General features: G+C 37.1%; 2 protein-coding genes across 5 annotated transcripts in view; one reads left to right on the top strand and one right to left on the bottom strand.

Annotated features, from left to right (window-relative positions):
• Positions 1 to 6,633, top strand: part of LOC140166058 (deoxynucleoside triphosphate triphosphohydrolase SAMHD1-like) — a 30,408-nt gene extending 23,775 nt beyond the window's left edge. For 2 of the 4 annotated variants that reach the window (XM_072189439.1, XM_072189438.1), the window contains 3 exons: positions 628 to 753; positions 2,724 to 2,834; positions 3,494 to 6,117. In XM_072189439.1, coding sequence (XP_072045540.1) covers positions 628 to 753; positions 2,724 to 2,834; positions 3,494 to 3,724 — 468 coding nt within the window. In that variant the 3' untranslated portion in view covers positions 3,725 to 6,117. Of the gene's footprint in view, positions 1 to 627; positions 754 to 2,723; positions 2,835 to 3,493; positions 6,118 to 6,150 lie in introns of those variants that run through there. The other 2 variants (XR_011860806.1, XR_011860805.1) reach the window with 2 other exon arrangements.
• A 5,102-nt stretch (positions 6,634 to 11,735) lies between these two features.
• LOC140166061 (asialoglycoprotein receptor 2-like) lies at positions 11,736 to 17,004 on the bottom strand. Its single transcript, XM_072189442.1, has 2 exons — positions 16,763 to 17,004; positions 11,736 to 11,995 (listed from the first exon to the last, which is right to left on the bottom strand). The coding sequence occupies exons 1-2, from the start codon at positions 16,896 to 16,898 to the stop codon at positions 11,736 to 11,738; spliced, it is 396 nt and encodes a 131-aa protein (XP_072045543.1). The 5' UTR covers positions 16,899 to 17,004.
• Positions 17,005 to 19,830: the final 2,826 nt, after the last annotated feature.

Raw genomic sequence — 19,830 nt, forward strand, 5'->3', positions numbered from 1 at the left:
GTGACCTTTGACCTCTGGGGCCAAAGTGGGTAAAGGCACATCTACGGGGTAGGGCCCATAAGGAACATGGCCCTTTTAGTTTTGGCGCTAGTGTTTAATGTGTGGGATTTGAGGAAGATTAATAATAATATCGTTACGAATTCGACAGACGGCCGAATCCGGATTCGCCTTTTGGTAAATTCATTTTAAGCATGCATTATTTTTGAATAAGAGAACAAGGAATCAATGCTTTACCAATAGAGGGCAATATGTCGATTTTTTAACGGTTATCGTCGTTGACCGTACTGCGATGCGCTGGCGATGCACCGTTAGCTAACCCTGTATATGCTGTCCTCTTTTGATTACTTATTATGCTGTTATCATCTGATCTCCGTTAAAAATTGATATGTAGGGCCTACAGCATTGATTCCTTGTTCTCTAATTCAAAAGTAATGCATGCGTAAAATGAATTTACCAAAAGCCGAATCCGGATTCGGCCGTCTGCCAAATTCATAATGATATGATCAATCAAAAGCGGAGAACAATGCCATTAGGCCCAATACCTGTATCTGCATGTGGGTATAAAAACTTAAAGAAGCCTAAAGAAGAATCATGACTATAGGTTACATGTACATTATTTTGTTTTAGGATCAAGTGCAAGCTGAAACAAATCCAATAACTTTCACCCTGGATATTAAGATTTCACAAGATGACATCGAGAAAGTGCTGGCAAATGACGAATTCAAGAAATACTCCGAGGGATTTCTCGTTGTGGTGAGAATAGAATATAACTCATATTATATTATATATATTGAGACATTAAAATTCCATCATAATAATTGTATAAGTTAGAATAGTTGTAACCATGTAGGATGTTTCGTTACCTAGGAAACATCACAACATAGGTTGTGGTCAATAGGCTGATATGAGGATTGACCGTTGCTGGGCAATTTTGTCAATAAAAAAGCATTTTAGACAGTGCAAACGATTCCTTCTTTGACTTGTTTTTTCATGACGAGCAATAATTTGAGACCATTTTCGTTGAAATCGGAGCGTTTTTTAATTTTTGGCCCCTGTTTGGCCAAAAAACTCGACCACCCCCAAAAATATGACCTTTTTGCTTATGTGTAACTCAAGAACGGCATGTCGCAGGTAGGTCAAACTATACTTTTTCTGAATCCTTGCAATGAGAGGAATAAATTGGTTTAACCAGATTTGAGCAACTTTGAAATTTGAAATGGCCGCCACCGGAGTTCATCCCTATGGTTTCCATGTTAACATCACTCAATAGGGTCCAAGGAACAAAATGATACCACTCGCGGAGGATCTGGGGTGGGGTGCATGGGCTCTTGGACTAAAACATGTTAAAAGTCTGGTGCAAAATTATTACCCCATTGTACTGTTGATGTTGATTGTCTGAGACTGTTTGTTTGTTTTTCATTTGGCAAGATAATTAAAATACAAAAAAAGATAGAGCTAGAGACAGAAAGATCATTACAAAGCACATCAATGTAACAAATTAATTAAAGCTTAATTTTAAAATCCAACAGCCACAAAGCCATTTGGGATCAGGACACACAGAAAAAAAATGACAAGACATTTAGCCCGCAGAAAAGGCAAGTTTAGAACAAAAGGGAAACAAAAAAAATGCCTACACAGTGAATTCTGACGTATTTTGACTGTGAGAGTTGCTGGCCAGATGTTGTTTGAGACTTGGTAGGCAATCCCTTGATGTTTGATGGGAGTTCATTCCAGTCCTAAATGGCTTTGTAGTAGAATGTGTTTGAAGCGCTACCTTTTACCCTAGGAACGATGAAATTAGATTCACTTGATCTGGTTCCATAAGAGTTCTATAGTGAAATACTGACTAAGATAAAGTGCGCCTTGACAATGGTAGATGTTAGAGACATGATTAAGCCTATATGCTGTTTAACTCTGTCACAAAATTTCAACAGATTCACAAGGTTTAGCTAAGCTCATGTTGTCCACGGTTGTTTGATGGCATGTGAAACTGAGTCATTTTAAAGAAAAGTTGAACAATGATGGCGCTATTTATCTAAAATCTTGTTTGCATCTTTACAAGAGGTAGACACTTGTAAACTGGTATTAGAACATCCGCAAACAGACAAACAAATGACAAGTGAATTTTCACAAAACTTGTTATCATGAAATGTTAGGTATGACTCATATTAATTGGCTAATTTAAATTTAAAATATATATAAATAGCGCCCTCAGTTTGCACACAAATTTACCATAAAAATCAGAAAAAGATGAATATTTTGATATAAAAACGAAAATCTATGTTAAAAATTGCTGCAAAATATAATTATGTGCATATACAATTTATTAGTGTGATAGCTGTTGGTATTATTCAGGTCTAGAATTGAATATTATAATAATGTTTTATTAAACAAATTAATAAATTATCACATCAAAACAAGGTTTCAACGAGCAACCTTATTTTGAGTACTTTGCAGTTTACTTTTGTTTTTCTGAGTGAGTTTGATTGATAATGTACTTCAAATTTGACTGCACTTCAAATTGCTCTGCGTCAGAAGAAATTGCACAAAACCTTTAAACATTGGGTGCAAAAGTGCACCCAAGATTTTTTTAAAAGTAATTCGAAGACTGCTTGGTGCTTTGTAAAAAAATCGGAAAGTTCTTATCCAATATTGAACCCCCTGTTCTCGTTTCTAGCACTTCGTGATGTTATTTATTAAATGTTATTTCGTTTATGTTAAAGAAACACAAGTTCTCACACGGAAAAGACAAACATCCTCTTTTGAAAGTGCCCTTCTTCAAGAAATACCAAGCCAATGAAATTCCAAAGGGAACTCCATTGAAGCCACATCAGGTAAGTCATCTTCGGAGATGATCTTTATAATTATATAAGATTCTTAAACTACTGGTGATGAAAACTGAAATACTGAGTTTATAAGGAGTGTCACGCGATCCAATATCAAGCAAAATCAATGCAAACTATGTTGTAATTATTGTGTTTTTTTAAATTTAAACACCTCAAAAAAGTAACTAACCCCCTTAAATAATGGCCATCATTCAAAAATGGGCTATTGTATTACAAATCTGTAAAATGCGTTGGAAGCAGAATTTATTTCTGCGCATTTTACACCTCATTTGATACGATATCTTAGAAAACAATAAAACACCGGTCAATTTAATGTAGTGAGGTCCAGATTTGAAAGTTGCACTTACATACAATACAAAAACACGCAGATATCATTACATAGATTTCCTTCCATTACACTGAATACAAAATCAATACAATTTACTGCAACTATCAAATCTCGGGTTACATTGATTTAAATATACGCCGTGACGTCAGTATTTAGTCAATTGCTACAAATGAGGTGTCAAAATGTGCAGAAATAAATTCTGCTTCCAACGCATTTTACAGATTTGTAATATAACCACCCGTTTTTGAATAATGGTTATTATTTAAGGGGGGTTAGTTACTTTTTTTGAGATGTTTATGTTCCCTTAAATTTAACGCAGATACCACCAAGCCTACCAAAAGACGATCAGCTGGAGTGGACCGTTTTTAGAGTATATACAAAAACACCATTGAAAAAGGGACAGACGGAATTCAGAAGAGAAATTGATCTCAAACTCCGAGCGTTGTATGAAAATAGGACCCCGGAAGATCGAGGAAAGAAAAGGAAAGGAAATTCGGGTGAAAGGGGCGATGTGAAAGGGGCGAGAGCAAATTTGTTAGACAGATATTAAAAACATTAGAGCGCGAGCAGTTCTCGGCTTTTGCGGTTCTCGGTATTCGCAGCTTTCGGCACATTTGGTTTTTCTTAGTACGGGAACCTTGTGTGATCATGGTCAGTGTCTTTTGATTGATTCTTTAGGTTATTTGTGCTCTCCCGGTCTGTACGGGGTGTTTCTGTTCAGAACCTTGTGTGATCACATCCTACGTGTTTTTGTTTGTGATATTTTTTGTTTCTAAAATGTATGTGTTGCTTGTCTGTACCATTGAAATAACAAAGGCAAAAAATGTCATAGAGTGTGATTTGTGAATATTCTCAATCATCCAGGTAGATAATAATAATAAAATGAACAATATATCTGTTCATCTGGAATTTTGTAAGGTCGCTTTCAGCAATACATGAATTACAGTACCGGATATAGATCAAAGGCCTTCGGCTTTCTGATGACATGACGCACGAGGCAAAATTTCTTATAAATTACAGGGTAAAAAAATACAATAAGGCAAAGACGTCATTATTCATTCAAAACCAAAACCAAGTTGCATTTTTCAGTTGTTAAATCTTTCTATTAATGCTATATACTCAATTAATGATATGGTCACAATGGTGTGAAAAAAATGAAGTGAATCAGCTCTACCGTTTTATTATTATGAGTATTTTGTCAACGATACCCACTTTCAATTTTTCCACGAAGCGCGTGTATTCTGAATAAGAGCACATGGTGCGCAATAAAGACTACAAAAACTACGTCATTTTTAAGAAAAGGTGAACATTGATGGCGCAATTTATCTTAAATCGTGTTTCATGATAAAAAGTTTTTTTGTAAATTTCGTTACTTGTTGTTACTCTTTTTGTGTTTTGAATGAAAGAATACTCTACGTAAGCATTGTACGAAAATAGGACACCGGAAGATAGAGGAAAGAAAAGGAAAGGAAATTCGGGTGAAAGGGGCGATGTGAAAGGGGCGAAAGCAAATTTGTTAGATAGATATCCAAAAAATTAAAGCGCGAGCGGTTCTCGGCTTTTGCGGTTCTCGGTATTCGCAGCTTTCGGCACCTTTGGTTTTTCTTAGTAGGGGAACCTTGTGTGATCCTGTCAGTGTCTTTTGATTGATTATTTAGGTCTTTGCGCTCTCCCGGTCTGTACAGGGGGTTTCTGTTCAGAACCTTGTGTGATCACATCCTGCGTGTTTTTGATTGTGATATTTTTTTGTTTCTAAAATGTATGTGTTGCTTGTCTGTGCCATTGAAATAACAAAGGCAAAAAATGTCATAGAGTGTGATTTGTGAATATTCTCAATCATCCAGGTAGATAAAAATAATAAAATGAAAATTAAATCTGTTCATCTGGAATTTTGTACGGTCGCTTTCAGCAATACATGAATTACATTACCGGATATTGATCAAAGGCCTTCAGCTTTCTGATGACATGACGCACGAGGCAAAATTTCTTATAAATTACAGGGTGAGTAAAAAAATACAATAAGGCAAAGACGACATTATTCATTCAAAACCAAAACCAAGTTGCATTTTTCAGTTGTTAAATCTTTCTATTAATGCTATATACTCAATTAATGATATGGTCACAATGGTGTGAAAAAAATGAGGTGAATCAGCTCTACCGTTTTATTATTATGAGTATTTTTTCAACGATACCCACTTTCCATTTTTCCACGAGGCGCGTGTATTCAGAATAAGAGCACAAATGGTGCGCAATAAAGACTACATGTAAAACTACGTCGTTTTAAAGCAAATGTTGTTCGTTGTTCAGCGCTTCAACTTAACATCAGCCGGATCCGCAAATACCTAAGTCGCGATGCTACTGAACAAATTATTCACTCATTCATCTCTTCTCGTTTGGATAACAACAATGCACTTCTTTATGGATTACCAGCAAACCAACTCTATCGCCTTCAGAAAATTCAAAACACTGCCGCTCGAATTCTTACTATCACCAGAAAATATTGCCATATCACGCAAATCCTTAAGGAACTGCATTGGCTTCCTGTCACACAAATAATTGTTTTTAAACTTATGTTGATTGTATATAAATGTATTAATGATATTGCTCCGTCATATTTATCTGAACTCCTTTCACATTATGTTCCCACCCGTACGCTTCGATCTGGAAACATGCAACTTCTTCAAGAAAGAAAATCCAACCGCACATGGGGTGACAGATCATTTGCAATCGCAGCTCCACGTCTATGGAATGAACTGCCTATTTATATTAGAACTGCTAAAAATTTAACTGTGTTTAAAAAGTTGTTAAAAACTCATCTTATGTCAGAGACATTTTGTAATTCTTAAGTTATGTATCTTATTTTACTTTCAGTTTTCTTTGTGTATTGTTCAGTTTTTGGTTTTGGTTTTAGTGCCTTGAGCGCTCTGATCTTAATTGAGTGGATACGTGCCTGGCGCTATTATTATATTATTAAAGGTGAACACTGATGGCGCTATTAATCTTAAGTCTTTTTGAAAATTTCGTTGCTTGTTATTACTCTTTTCTGTGTTTTGAATGAAAGAATACTCTACGTAATGAGTAGGTTGAATTTATATTTTCTTTAAGGGATCGGATAGCAACATTAGCACAGTATTTTTTGAGACATGAGAGCACATCAGACATATCGTATTGCATTCTGAATACGAGGAATGGCTTGATGATGTCAAATAATTTAGATTTGTTAAATTTTGTGATATAGACCTAATGTAAATTTTTATGGCAAAATATTACAAATTGAAATTTTGATATTTAGCATCTAGTCCTCGAAGTAAACTTTATCAATTTAATGATAGGCCTATGTACTTAAGTGTATGTAGGTGGGAGGAAAGGCCGACCATCAATTCAAAATTGTGACATTTCGTATTCATGGTTTTGAAGATATTTCTCAAAAACACCAAAATGTTTTAGGTCTTTTGGGGAATTAATTGTCTGTTGGTTATGTGCCGAATGGATTACAACGAAAGTATGGAGGGCCAGTTAATTGGTTAGCTATACAGGAATTGATTTCATGCGTTTGGTAATATATATAGCCTAGTAGTACCGTAAAACCTTGTCTACAAGCATAATATAGAGTGCTTTTAATGAAAGCTAAATTACTCCAGGCGCCATCAATCGACAAAATTAAAACAAATAAATTACGGATACCAGCATATACAAACAAGTATTATTGTAAGATCAATTTGTATCGGCATATTTACGGCTGTTTCGTATTAATTTAGCTTTCATCAAAAAACACCATATGTTTGTAGACGAGGTTTTACGGTATATTAAACTATAATAATTTTGATTTAATTGTAATGACAGGTTGAAAAACAACGTGTAATAATAAACTATAATGAAAGACACAGAAACTTGTCGAATAACATAATTTATTTCCAATAGGACTATACATCCCGTAATAAGTCTATGACCGCTACGGTAAGACCAATATACACCCAGTAAACATAAAAATGTTTTTTAAAAACGTTAAACATCAGTAGGCCCTGTTTAGGTAGGGATATTTTTTTATAGTGGTTTAATGTTCATCATTACCCGTATAAGTGATGATAAAACAGGATTAACTACCATGGCAATAGGTTTGAATATATAGCACTGCATTAGTACGTTTCCCCGGTACCTCTGCACTGAACATATGTCAAAGAACAGACCGGGATCGTAATTCTATAAAATATTCATATCATGCTAATCACTCGCACCTGTAAGATTTGTATCTTTGAAAAGAGCGGTATTGTATATTTAATATATGAATTATGATTGCAGACATATGAGTGCAACCTGCTTGCAGTGCAGGGCGATATATTCAAAAATTGTTTTAACATATTGCTATATGGTAGTTAATTCTGTTATATCGTCACTTCTACGGCGAATATTGAAGTCAAATAGGATCACAAGTCGCCCACTCACTTGCCAGAATGAATGTGAACTAGGCTTTTTCTTTCGAGTTAACCGTAACCGTGATTTGTATTTATTTTTATCATTTAATGCAGCTTTATTGGGCCTACTGCTACTATTGGTTTATTTGAATTATTTCAGATTATTTTTAATTTGAAGACCGAGACTTTTGGTTTCGGTTTTAAGGGGTCGAACAAAACTCTGCGATTGCAAGGGTTTAGGCGTATATTATGTATAATGGTATTCGCAGATGTAATAGGTTTGATATCGAGATGCATTACACCACATATCACCCCAAGCTCCGCTCGTATTATTATGGGTCCACATATGACCGCAATGGTTTGCACTATTGCCATTTGGCTCTCCAGAAGCCCAGTTTGTGTACCCCCAGGTCGAGTCGTCGGTCCAACTCCATACGGTACCGTTGTTCTCGGCTTCTATCCACACAGCATTTGAGGGGTTAAAGAAGGATACGTGTGAGTACATCTATGAGAAATAAATACCATGTGACGTAACCATGGTTTTTCCAAAGAGGTTGGCCGGATGGGTATTGAAGGGAGGATAATTTTACGAAAATGGTAAAGGGCAAAAATGAAAACCAACCAAAAAATATCACAGCGGTCAGCGTGTCGGGAGGGGGACAAGATGTCCCAGGATTAATGCCCTTTAGCTATGCCACTGTATAGCAATAGATTAGGCCTATAAGCTTCCTTGACTCATTTTGAATTAAAGGAATACATTAATATTAAGAATTGCAATGCAGTTATTCTTCGCAGGCACGAACTAGACCGTGAGACATGACAAAAAAGTTGGGTAGATTTAAATTGTGTTTAATTTATTTCTCTAGTCACATTGAAAATTCAGAAAATTTATAGTTTGAACTATCTATAGGATGTATACATTTTTGAATTATGGCTAAAACGGTTAGAGGTCATATTTTAGGCTTCACGGGGGTCAAAGAGGAAAATGTGCTCCAAATCAAAATATATCAAAATGGCGTCAAAGCATTTTCGGAGCATTTTTGCTTCTTTGGTCCCAGCTATGGAGCTCAAAATTTAACCTTTGACCATATTGGTCATAACTCAAAATTATGTTCCAAATCCTGATGACTAGATGAATTAGTTCAGTTGGAAGAAGGGCCTATTGTACATCCTCAGAAATCAACTTCTAATCTATGTCTGTAGATCAGCAAAAATGCGTAAGAAAACGATAAGCTATGTTAAAAAAATTCAAAAAAATGTCCCTAACAGGGCTCAAATTTCAAAATTAGGCCTACTCAGATTTTGTCAAGACATACCGTTCTTGAGTTATAAGCAGAAAGGTCAAAATGGGAGGGCGTTGTCAGTTTTTGTGGTCATACAGGGGTCAACTACTAAAAGTGACATCAAATGGAAATGGTCTCAAATTGTTAAATTTGAACTCTTTTTAATGATGAACCTTATTACTATAATAAATGAATAATTAAAAGTTAAGCAATTTTTATGACACTGGCCACAGGTAGGAGTTTTTAAACTGTACCAAAATGGGCCCCAATGCTTTGCGTGCGTGAAACTCCATTTGCTAGACGCAACGTTCCCGGAACCACCACTAGGTGGCAGCACACGACAAAAGCTTTGATGGAATATATGGAAAAACCAGGTAATGCTCTGAGATGCCCGAGATATCTATGATGTAGCCACAATTTTGACATTGTAGCGCATGGAATGCCTTAGAATGGTTTCAAAAGGGTTGGAAACGCTGATAAATATACGAAACAGCAAATCTGGGCCAAAAAAGTGCATTTAATCGACAGATCTAATAGACCCGTGACGTCTGCGTGACGTCACGGGTCTATACATGTACAGGTAGCTGGGTAGCCCCCTTCATCTGGCCAGACGCCACCAACGGCATCTATCTCTAGTTCCGAAAAACTCTGGGCTTTTGTCTTTTGATACTCACCGGGATCGATAGATCCCAAACCACCGGCTTTCCAAAACTTCCAAAGTTTTGTTCCCTCTGACCGTTGATAGCCACCAAGTGTGGGACTTTCCCAGAGAAATTATAACTGGTGCAGTTGGATTCTGCCACTACATGGGTGACTCTCTCTTTGAAATACTTGTAACAAGCGTTGTCCTGTCCATATCCTGTCCAGCCAGATTGGCAATGGGCGTGGATGGAGTGAACCAATGAGACAAACACAATTGCGAGAATTACCAACTTCATTCTGGGTTAGTCTACATTTGAGAATAACGAACAAGACATCGGCAAAAAGTAATCATGTGCATAGTATGCCTATTGAATTGCCCCCAATTGGTAAGAAAAGCCTAGTGTGCATCCTTGGAAATCAACCTACTTTTTGATAGTGTGGATAATGGAGACCTACATTTGACATTTGACCTAAATTAAATGCCTCAAGAACTGTACATTGGAGATGGGTAAAACTATACTTTTTCTGAATACTAATAATATTTAGAGGAATTCATATATGGCCTGGGTTTTACCCGGAATCTACACATTTGAAATTTTAGTCCTGCATAAGCGGCCATTTTTGTTTTATGCAAATTAGCATTTTTTTCTCGAATTCCCGTCTTTATCCTTTTTGGATACCGTTGTTGAGGATGTCTTTTAGACATATAGACCCCTACTTACAACAGGAAACGTCGATGTTCCAATTTTGTCTAGCTCACGTCTATCATATATATTGCACATATGTCGCAACAATGCTTTCAATTTCCTGACGTGACGGCAAAAACTAGAGAGGTTGCGATTTCCAAACGTACATATCGAACGCGCGTACATCTATTCAAAATCCCTCTCGTGTTACGGGATTTTGTATATATATAGACTAGGATATTGTTTACCTATAGGATAGCAACCGACCACATTTTCAGTGATTTTGAGGCCAATTCTTGACCGTTTTCAACCAAATTAATAACAGGACATTCCCGTATATTCCACGATCTCCCGTATGAATTTGGCGACATTTGAATCGAAACTGACGGAGCCTTCTCACCCACAAGGCCACATAGTCAGCCAGTCAGTCAATCAGTCAGTCAGTCAATCAGTCAGCCAGTCAGTCAGTCAATCAGTCAGTCAGTCAGTCAGTCAGTCAGTCAGTCAGTCAGTCAGTCAGCCAGTCAGTCAATTAGTCAGTCAGTCAGCCAGTCAGTCAGTCAATCAGTCAGTCAGTCAGTCAGTCAGCATTCGCCTATTTATAGTAAGATTTACGTACGCACGATACGTACGTTTGTAAATCGCAACCTCTCTAACTATATTTATATCAACACACGTCAAAAGCGTTCATCATGTTACCACCTAACTTCGGCACCCATAGGTCCTATGGTCAGCCTTTTCCGCGGCTAGGTACTCAGAAAATTTGAATGATCCCTGGGGCTAAGTGTTATAAACTAACTGTACACAAATAAACAGCGTGAATTCATTGGACAACCAGGAATCCGCACAGTTGTTTTTGTACCGTAAGTTTATTTAACATTTGACCCCAGTGGGGGGACATTCAAACTTTCCGAGTATACGCACCACTTTTAAGAGCCATATTTTAAGCTCCTCCTATTTTCAACAAATGGTACATTTCAAGTGCATTTCAGCTCTGACGAATGCCAATTGCTGACGAAGTTTAGGAAATATCACCTCAAGCCCCAATAAATTTGATATTAACTGAACAATGTTGCATAAAGTCCGAAACTGTGTCCCCCGCAAAGCTCAAATTCAGCCTCCTTAAATCCGTCATTGTTTAGGCAAATGCACTACATTATGACCACCATAATTTAGCACATTTTCTATCAAACAATTATATATTTTACAACATCTCCCGACACACCCCCAATTAATATTTAGAACGTGCGGTCCATGCAAACCCCTTACAGATTAGTATTTGCACTTTGTGAAGAAATATTCCATATTTAATTTTTTAGCTCAAATTGACGATAATAGTTCAACTGCTCGTAATTTAAACAAAGTAATTTAAATAAGAAAACTACAATTTACCAGGGCCAAATCTGACCCCTTTTTGGTATTGGATGCATTCTTGACCTTACAACCATTTCCATTCATTATTATTATTATTGTTGGTTCTTTTTTTATTTTATGAGAGAGTATGAAAGCAAAATATTTCCTTTTCTGACTAAGAATGACTATCGTCCATATCCACTTTCTGGTTTTTCACACATGAAATATGTGGAATATCGAGTAGGTGTATCACAAGCCTCGTCACCCCATTTGCCATTTGCACCATGCCAGGTCCACATATGACCACAATTGCCATGGAAATTAGGTTCTGTGGAAGCCCAGTTGGTATACCCCCAGGTCGAGTCATCGGTCCAGCTCCAAATCCCAGCGTCGTTCCTCTTGGCTCCTATCCACAAAGCATTTCGTGGGTTAAAGTTTGGTACATCTGAGTAGAAACAAAAAGGCAAAGCTCATAATGATAAACTATTATGATACTAAATTTCAAACTACACCAGCCACAAAAAAGAAACTCGTCAGTTATATTCATCCTTGCTGTTCAATAACTTGATAATTTTGGATTATTCTGAAATATACATTTTGTTAATTGGACTTTGCTTTCTCATTTGACACCCTGTTCGTGAAAAACGAACAAGAATTGACCAAGATATGCGCCTCCAAAGCCTCAAACCCCAAAATCAAAAGTTGCATTTTCAACGATTTTCAATGGGAACGCATCGTTGTATTGCACACAATCACCACGGGCCAATCAAAAAAGCACACAGTATACATGGTGTAACAGGCACAATTGAATCGTTAAAATTGCAACTTTTCATTTTGGGGTTTGAGAGTTTGGAGGCGCATATCTTGGTCAATTCTTGCTCAATGTTCACGAACAGCGTGTCAAATGAGAAAGAAAAGTCCAATTAAGAAAATGTATATTTCAGAATAATCCAAAATTATCAAGTTATTGAACAGCAAGGATGAATATAACTGACGAGTTTCTTTTTGTGCCTGGTGTATACTGAAACTTGAACTGAAGCCAATAAATAGCACACTGAGTTATCACATGTAGAGAGAGGGGACATGGTAGGGGTAGGGATAACATTTGAGGCACTTGTTTGTCTCACTCGCGTCGAAGTTGTGCATGATGTCATATACGAGGATTAGTTTTTCTGAAATATCTTTATGATCACTTAAAGGCTATACCTTGTCTTCCAAGCAACTCATGTATGACAAATTTGTAAGTTAAATAGACACAATGACTACATGGGGAGTCTTGGGGTAGTTTCGGCCCTCTTATAATCAAAACTCCTTCGAGGTGGAACCAGCATGAAAAATACAACCTCCTGCTGGTGAGCTGCTAATGAAACTAAAACTATGCTTCTAGCATCTGTTGCCCATACATGCAAATAATCTGCCTCTCAGAAAAACGTATCGGACACAGGCCAGCCAACAAAAAGAAGAGATCGGCAAGGCAAGTACCAGTCAGCGCCCACACTATGCCAGGCCGACAAAGCACGACGTCCTGGCCACATGGGGACACGCCATCACCGCCGAACGTATATATATGATCTGTGCACACGTACCCCCAGATGACCAAACTAGTCTGTAATAAGCAGAAGAGATCCGGCGCCTCCAACCCTGCCCCTGCAGCTTGAACCACTCAACCCTAGCCAACTGGATTTGACTTGAAGGAATGAGAACAAGTGAGATATTATGGCTAGTTGACCTGCCTGATCTGACATAAATTATACTGATGATGAACTTCGCTGTTCATATTCCCTTCACTTCTAAATGTAGGCCTATACTTGGAACACACCCACGACGATCCTGATTCTGCAGCCTCCAACGCCGCCCTGCCAATTGACTTAATCTCTCTTTGAAGCCTAAATCTCACAGCCACTTCTGGGAAAAAAGAGTACAACAAAACCATGGCAGCCGACTTCGAAGGTGTAGCAAGAAGCCTTCCAACCTCTATCTAATTGTTTTAGTCTGCTCTCAACTCTGCTGAATACTTGGTTAGTTTTCTCTCGTGAGCTTCATCGATATTATCTTCCCATGGAACAGTCAGCTCTCCAATGATCACTTACTTTCCAGCCTCTGACCATATGCAATATCTGGATGCGTGGTCAATATCTCACTTGATGGAAATCCGCCACTACCATCCTGAGGCCTGATCAGCCCTAATGCGCCAGTCGTTTGCTGAAGAAGGGATTCTCGATCTTGAACTGGAACTGTATGCCTTGGACTGAGGGTCCTCCTTCACAAATGATACATAGTGCTTGATGTTGTTAGTTGGATCTTATAAAATGTTATCAACTTGCAGCTTGTCTGCCTCAGCCCTCCACTGTCATTGTAATGTCTGTAATGTTTACACATGTCTCATCTAAACCTAAATGAAATCTGCGAAATTTGTTGTGTCTGTAGCTCAGAAGGTCAATTTTGACATTAATTCATAATTATGACTTCTAGGTCCGCCATATAACTCCATGTTTAACGGACAAAATAGCCAGTGGAGTTTCTTTCACTTTACCTTGTTATTTTGGGTAAAGAATAATAAAATTGGAATTTGACGGAAATCGTACATTAATAGGCCCTATGGCTTTAAATAGGGATGACCAATGACCAATCAACTTGATTAGAACACTCCCATAGACATGCAGGGAGCAGGTGGTGGCCGCATTGCATTCTCTAAATTCAGTAAATTTTCATCGTCAACCGTGTAAATTGAATGGGATTATTTTGAAATTGTAAAACGCTTGAAATATCACAAACAAATAGGCCTATGTTGATAAATAATATAAATACAAGCTAAAACCGTTGGGGTTCGATAATGAACCCCACAAAACTAACCGAGTATATCATACTGCAGTTACTGTCCATTTTCCTATACACAATACACAGTGCTCTCACCATTGACGCGTGACCCCTACAAATGATGTATGTTGGGAGAATGGACACTTGCCTAGTTAACATCACTGTGTGAAAAATAACCAGCCAATATTTTATTTATTCTCCAAAACTTCTAGCAAATATCTTCCACTAACACGACCTAAACCTACAGCTAGGTTAGATGTTCAGAAATGGTCGTACTTTTGTAAAATATGAGTGAGGGCAAGGCATAGCTAGCCAACTCCCCGTGTTATTTGAATGGAGATTTGACCGAAAATATTGGTATCGGACCGCTCACTTCTGAAGGATGCCACAAAAAACCGGTAAAAGCTACATTTAAATTATTCTAAATAGGTTCTAGAAAATAAAGTTTTGTAACATGTCCTAAATTTTTAGCTAATTTAGGTGTTTGGAGAGGGTCGTACTTTTGTGTTTTAGGAAGGACATGTAAACGACAGATAACACCAAAAATATGAAGAAATTATTTCTAAACCGTGTTAAGTCAAAAATCATTATGTTGCTCATTTTCAAGAATGCTGGTTTACAAAAAGCACGACATTGTCTGATTTCGTGAACAAAGCCACACATAACATTGTTTCCTTTCGTTTCCTTTGTAATCGGTTACCCAACTGAAGCTATGAATACCAGCTTTATTGCGATATCGCACATGAAAACAGTCACTTGTGCACAACCAGAGAAGATCCGATTTAATCAGTTGAGCTGTTTCAATGAGTGTTATCTTGGTTTAATAGCTTTTAATGGGGTTAAGTCCTGCAAAGGTCGAGATGAATTCTACTGTAGACATGACTGCATCATGTTGGAAAATGCCATACGGCCGGGCCGTTTCACAAGTTGCCAGCTCGATCATGTCATCCGCCGCCTGGCAGGGAGCTCAACTATGCACTGCTTGCACAGACATTTCTAAATTGAGCTCATTCTTTTATTTTTCATACTTTTTCTGTAAAAATTGGGGATGTTAATGCCAATTATGTTTTGTAACTATCCAGCAAATTACACTGAGCAACATAACTTATTTGGTTTTCTGTAAATGTGAGTTAAAATTGGTCCATCGCCACAGTGCGCCCGGACAGTGCGCTTAATTGCCAGTGGCCAAGTACAGCACTGCTCAGAATGGCACAAAATATTCAGATCAATAAGATCAGGTGAAAACCTTGACCTACTGAGCTGTAATTTGGCAGAATTGCCGCTATTACCTCTATCATACCCTCTGTAAAAAGGTTTAAAAAATGGACAAGTAGATCTCGAGTTAAAAATTAAATCACCAGCTTCCCTTTGGAATTTCCATACACCTTTCGAGTCATGTTAAATAGACACCTTTCTGAACATAAATGTGAAGTTTCGTGCTCATTTGATGTATTTTTCACCTGATCTCAACCCTAAACCTTTTCCTGAGACTATTATACCTAGTCTCAGCTTTTTCTTATATTTATACCAGCTACACTGACTTGCTGCTATACAGGCACAGGAGCTGTACTTTTAAAATACGTGCCTAATCAATAATGAGTCTTTCACTCCATTGTTAAAGTACTTTGCTCCCTGTAGCATTATGGAGTGACCAGGTCCTAGAGTGTGATGGTTTTGTAGCAGATGACAGTGTTCATTCAAGCCGATCAAGGTCAGTTATTAGCCACTTGCTGAATGGCTGGGCATTATCAGCTATCAAAGAGATACCTTATGCAGCTGCCAATCACAGTCGAGGTTAAACATTTTGTTAAAACCCCAGAAGTGATATCAGGACAAAGCTGTGCAAGTGTGCATGTTGGTACTTGATTGTTTGGATTCCTATGTTGAAAATCCCGTGTAGTAGTATTTTTTATGTGTAGTGTATATTGTTGTGAAAAAAAAATCACCTGGACTTTGATTTTGTGCCATTTCGGCCATTTTGGGTGATTTTTGGCAAATGTTTTCTAAAAGCATGATTTCAGTGCCTCGGTTTGAAGAAATAATTTATGCTATTGACTAGTAAAGTGCCATTTCATAAGAAACCCTTTGATACTTTCACAATATGCTTGTTTCATGTTTGCATATTATATTAAAATAAAGAAATATAAAAGGTAAATATATGCTTATACCAATTTTGCTCCCATTGCTATTTTTGGACTTTGTCATTTTATTTCGTTCCAAAGACCGGTCAGAATGGGAAACTTTGAAAATTCATAATTCGAACAGTTTTTGACCGATTTTGACAATGCAACCACCAAAATACTTCTGCTGATGAGTTCTTTCCAGAAAACTATCTTTTGTAGCAATAGGCAACATGAAATTTTGATGGTCATCCCTACTTTAAAGCAGGACTTACCAGAATCAGGAATGCGGCCCACGTTACTCCTTATCCAGTGGTCATGGACGAATTTTTGCTCATCCTCGCTGTTGATGGATGCCAAATTAGCACTTTCTTTGACACAAGCCTCCTCTGCGGCAACATGCGTGGCCATCCTTTGGTAAAATTTGTAGCAGCGTAGGCCTCCCCCATTTGGATCGGACCATATTTGCCAACCCTGTGGACAATGTGCCTGGGTGGAGTGAATGGCGGCGATGCAAAGGAACACAATCAAAAGCACCAACTTCATAATGCGCAATCTATAATAAACCGGGATAATAAACGAAAAAGACAAAAACTGTAGTTTGTGGGCAATCCTAATTACTAAAACTTGGGAGGTGAGCTGAAGTGGAGTGGGTTCCCCACGCATTACCCTTGAATATACGTCATAGGCTTAGGCTATTTTAACGTGCCTCATTGCACGTTCGTGCAGTGACAATAAAAATCCGTGCAGTGAGATTTAAAAATCCGTGCTTAAAATATTTCTATTCTAGTTTCAGCTCGAAAAATGACCAGGAAATTAAAGAAAATCTCCTCCAAAAAGTAAAAATCCTATATGCAAAAAGGGTATAGTTTGTGGTAATCAGTCAAACATTCATTTGGCGGGAAAATACCAAGCAAAAACAAGAATCGTTTTGTAGCCAAACCTTTCCATATGAACATACCCTTCTTAGTAAAGCTAAACATTTTTTTTTAATTATTATTATATTTTACAGAAATTAATTTCGTGCAATTGTAGGCACCTGTTGGCATTTTATGCATTTTTGCAGAGTTTGCATTCATTTTGCATTCTGATTAACATAATACCATAAACTTAATGACATATGTACTTTAGACCAAATATTTAGCAGTTGAGGCCCGAAAGTTTCCACAATTCCAGGGTTATAACCTGAGACCATAATACCTATTTATATGGTCTCGGGTTATGACCAACCTTAAACATGGAAAGCCTTTTTCTTCGGTAACCATAGGCCCTATGGTCAGCCTTTTTCCGCCGCTGCCCTCGACAAAAAAAACACCCAAAAATGAAATAAATAAATAAATGCTCACCTGACATCCAACTCGATTTTGAAATTACAACAGGCCTACTGCCACGGGGTCTGAAAGAACGGCCAACTCCCTAACTTAACAGCTACAACTGACTTGACTGTAAACTTGAGGTCACCGATATACTGAATGACCAGGTGGATACTCTATTGCATTTATTGAAATTGTTATCATGGTATAATAAAATGGTATTGAATAAAAAGAAATAAAAGTATTTTATTTCAACCCACGCACACACTAGACTATTTGTATTATTCCTATCGAGGGTGCCAAATAATTATTGGCGGTGAAAATAGTTTAAGGGGACAGGCTCACGACAGGTAATGACAAAGAAAAGTAGATCTAATTTCTAAACGAAGAAAAAAGAACACACAGTATTGTTCATTGCCTGAGGCTTGGTGGTGAAAATGGCATTGAGTATTTTTCAACGATACCCACTTTCAATTTTTCCACGCGTGTATTCTGAATGAGAACACATGGCGGGCAATAAAGACTACAGATCTATTGACTTTAACCTATACCTTGTTTGATAGCATGTAAAACTACGTCATTTTTAAGAAAAGATGACCACTGGTGGCGCTATTTATCTTAAATCGTGTTTCATGATAAAAAGTTTTTTGAAAAATTCGTTGCTTGTTGTTACTCTTTTTCTGTGTTTTGAATGAAAGAATACTCTACGTAATGAGTAGATAGAATTTCCATTTTCTTTAAGGGATCGGATAGCAACATTAGCACAGTATTTTTGTGGGACATGAGAGCACATCAGAAATATCGTATTGCATTCTAAATACGGAGAATGGGCCTGATGATATCAAATAATTTTGATTTTTTGAAATTCGCGATATAATACAAATTTTATGGCAAAATATTTAAAAAAAATGTTGGCATTTAGCAGTCCTCGAAGTAAACTTTATCAAGTGTACGTAGGTGGAAGGAAAGGCCGACCATCAATTTAAAATTTTGACATTTTGTATTCATATGGTATTGAAGATATTAATTTTTTTCTCAAAAACACCTAAAATTTTTAGTCTTTTGAAAGAAAATTTTTTCAAATGATTATGGCTTTTCCTCCCTGTTGGAGCATGTTTAATTTTTTTTCCCTTAGGTAATTGTAGGAGTCATTGTTTAGGGTGATGTGGTTCAAGTTCAAATAAAGCTTGACAGGCAAAAAATGCGAATTTACTATTTAGCACAGGCCTACCCGAATTAACACAAATAAGACATGCGATTCAACGGAAAATAGTTCAAGTTTTGAAACATTTTCTCAAAATATCAAGAGCTATCTTAAGAACTACTGAACCAATACTAGGCTTGTTTGTACTCATTTTAATGCATTTTTTATGCCGATTCAAAATATGGTCATGAAAATTTACATTACTGAAATTTTTGAATTAAAAAAAATGAAACTTGTCGTCTGCAGTCGACACCCGTCTTGATAGAGTTAAGATACATTTTGTTATCTACCTATGTAGGATTTACTACTATCTACCTAAGATAACGTCTAGTAATTGTACCATACTTGTAGGAGAAGACAAATGTTGCTATATCTAATATCGCATAACATTTCTTTTTTATAGGCTCTATCTACATAACAGAAGACAGACGTTTATTGATATCTACCTAAGATAGCAATAAAACAATAGCTATAGTACATGTATATCTACCTAAGAGAAGACAACAATTTTTTGCTGTCTAAATTATTACAGCATTTATAAATGTAAACGAGTGAAAAACTCACTCCCCAAAAGAGTGATTCACATACAGGGTGTCCCAGAAAAATTACCGGGCGAATGAATTTGGACGTAAGTCGAGAAATAGACATCAAAATCCAAATCAGCGAGTAGCCCATCTTATTCCGCATCTTATACGCTAATTTTACTGGAATCGGTTGACTGATTGCGAAGAAATTAGCGATTACGTAACGCATGCGTCAATTCACTTCATTCCAAGTTTGAAAGAAAGATCATTCAACACAATGCGCACTATAGACGAATCCAAAT

Source organism: Amphiura filiformis, chromosome 12 (genome assembly GCF_039555335.1).
Source record: "Amphiura filiformis chromosome 12, Afil_fr2py, whole genome shotgun sequence".
NCBI lineage: Eukaryota > Metazoa > Echinodermata > Ophiuroidea > Amphilepidida > Amphiuridae > Amphiura > Amphiura filiformis.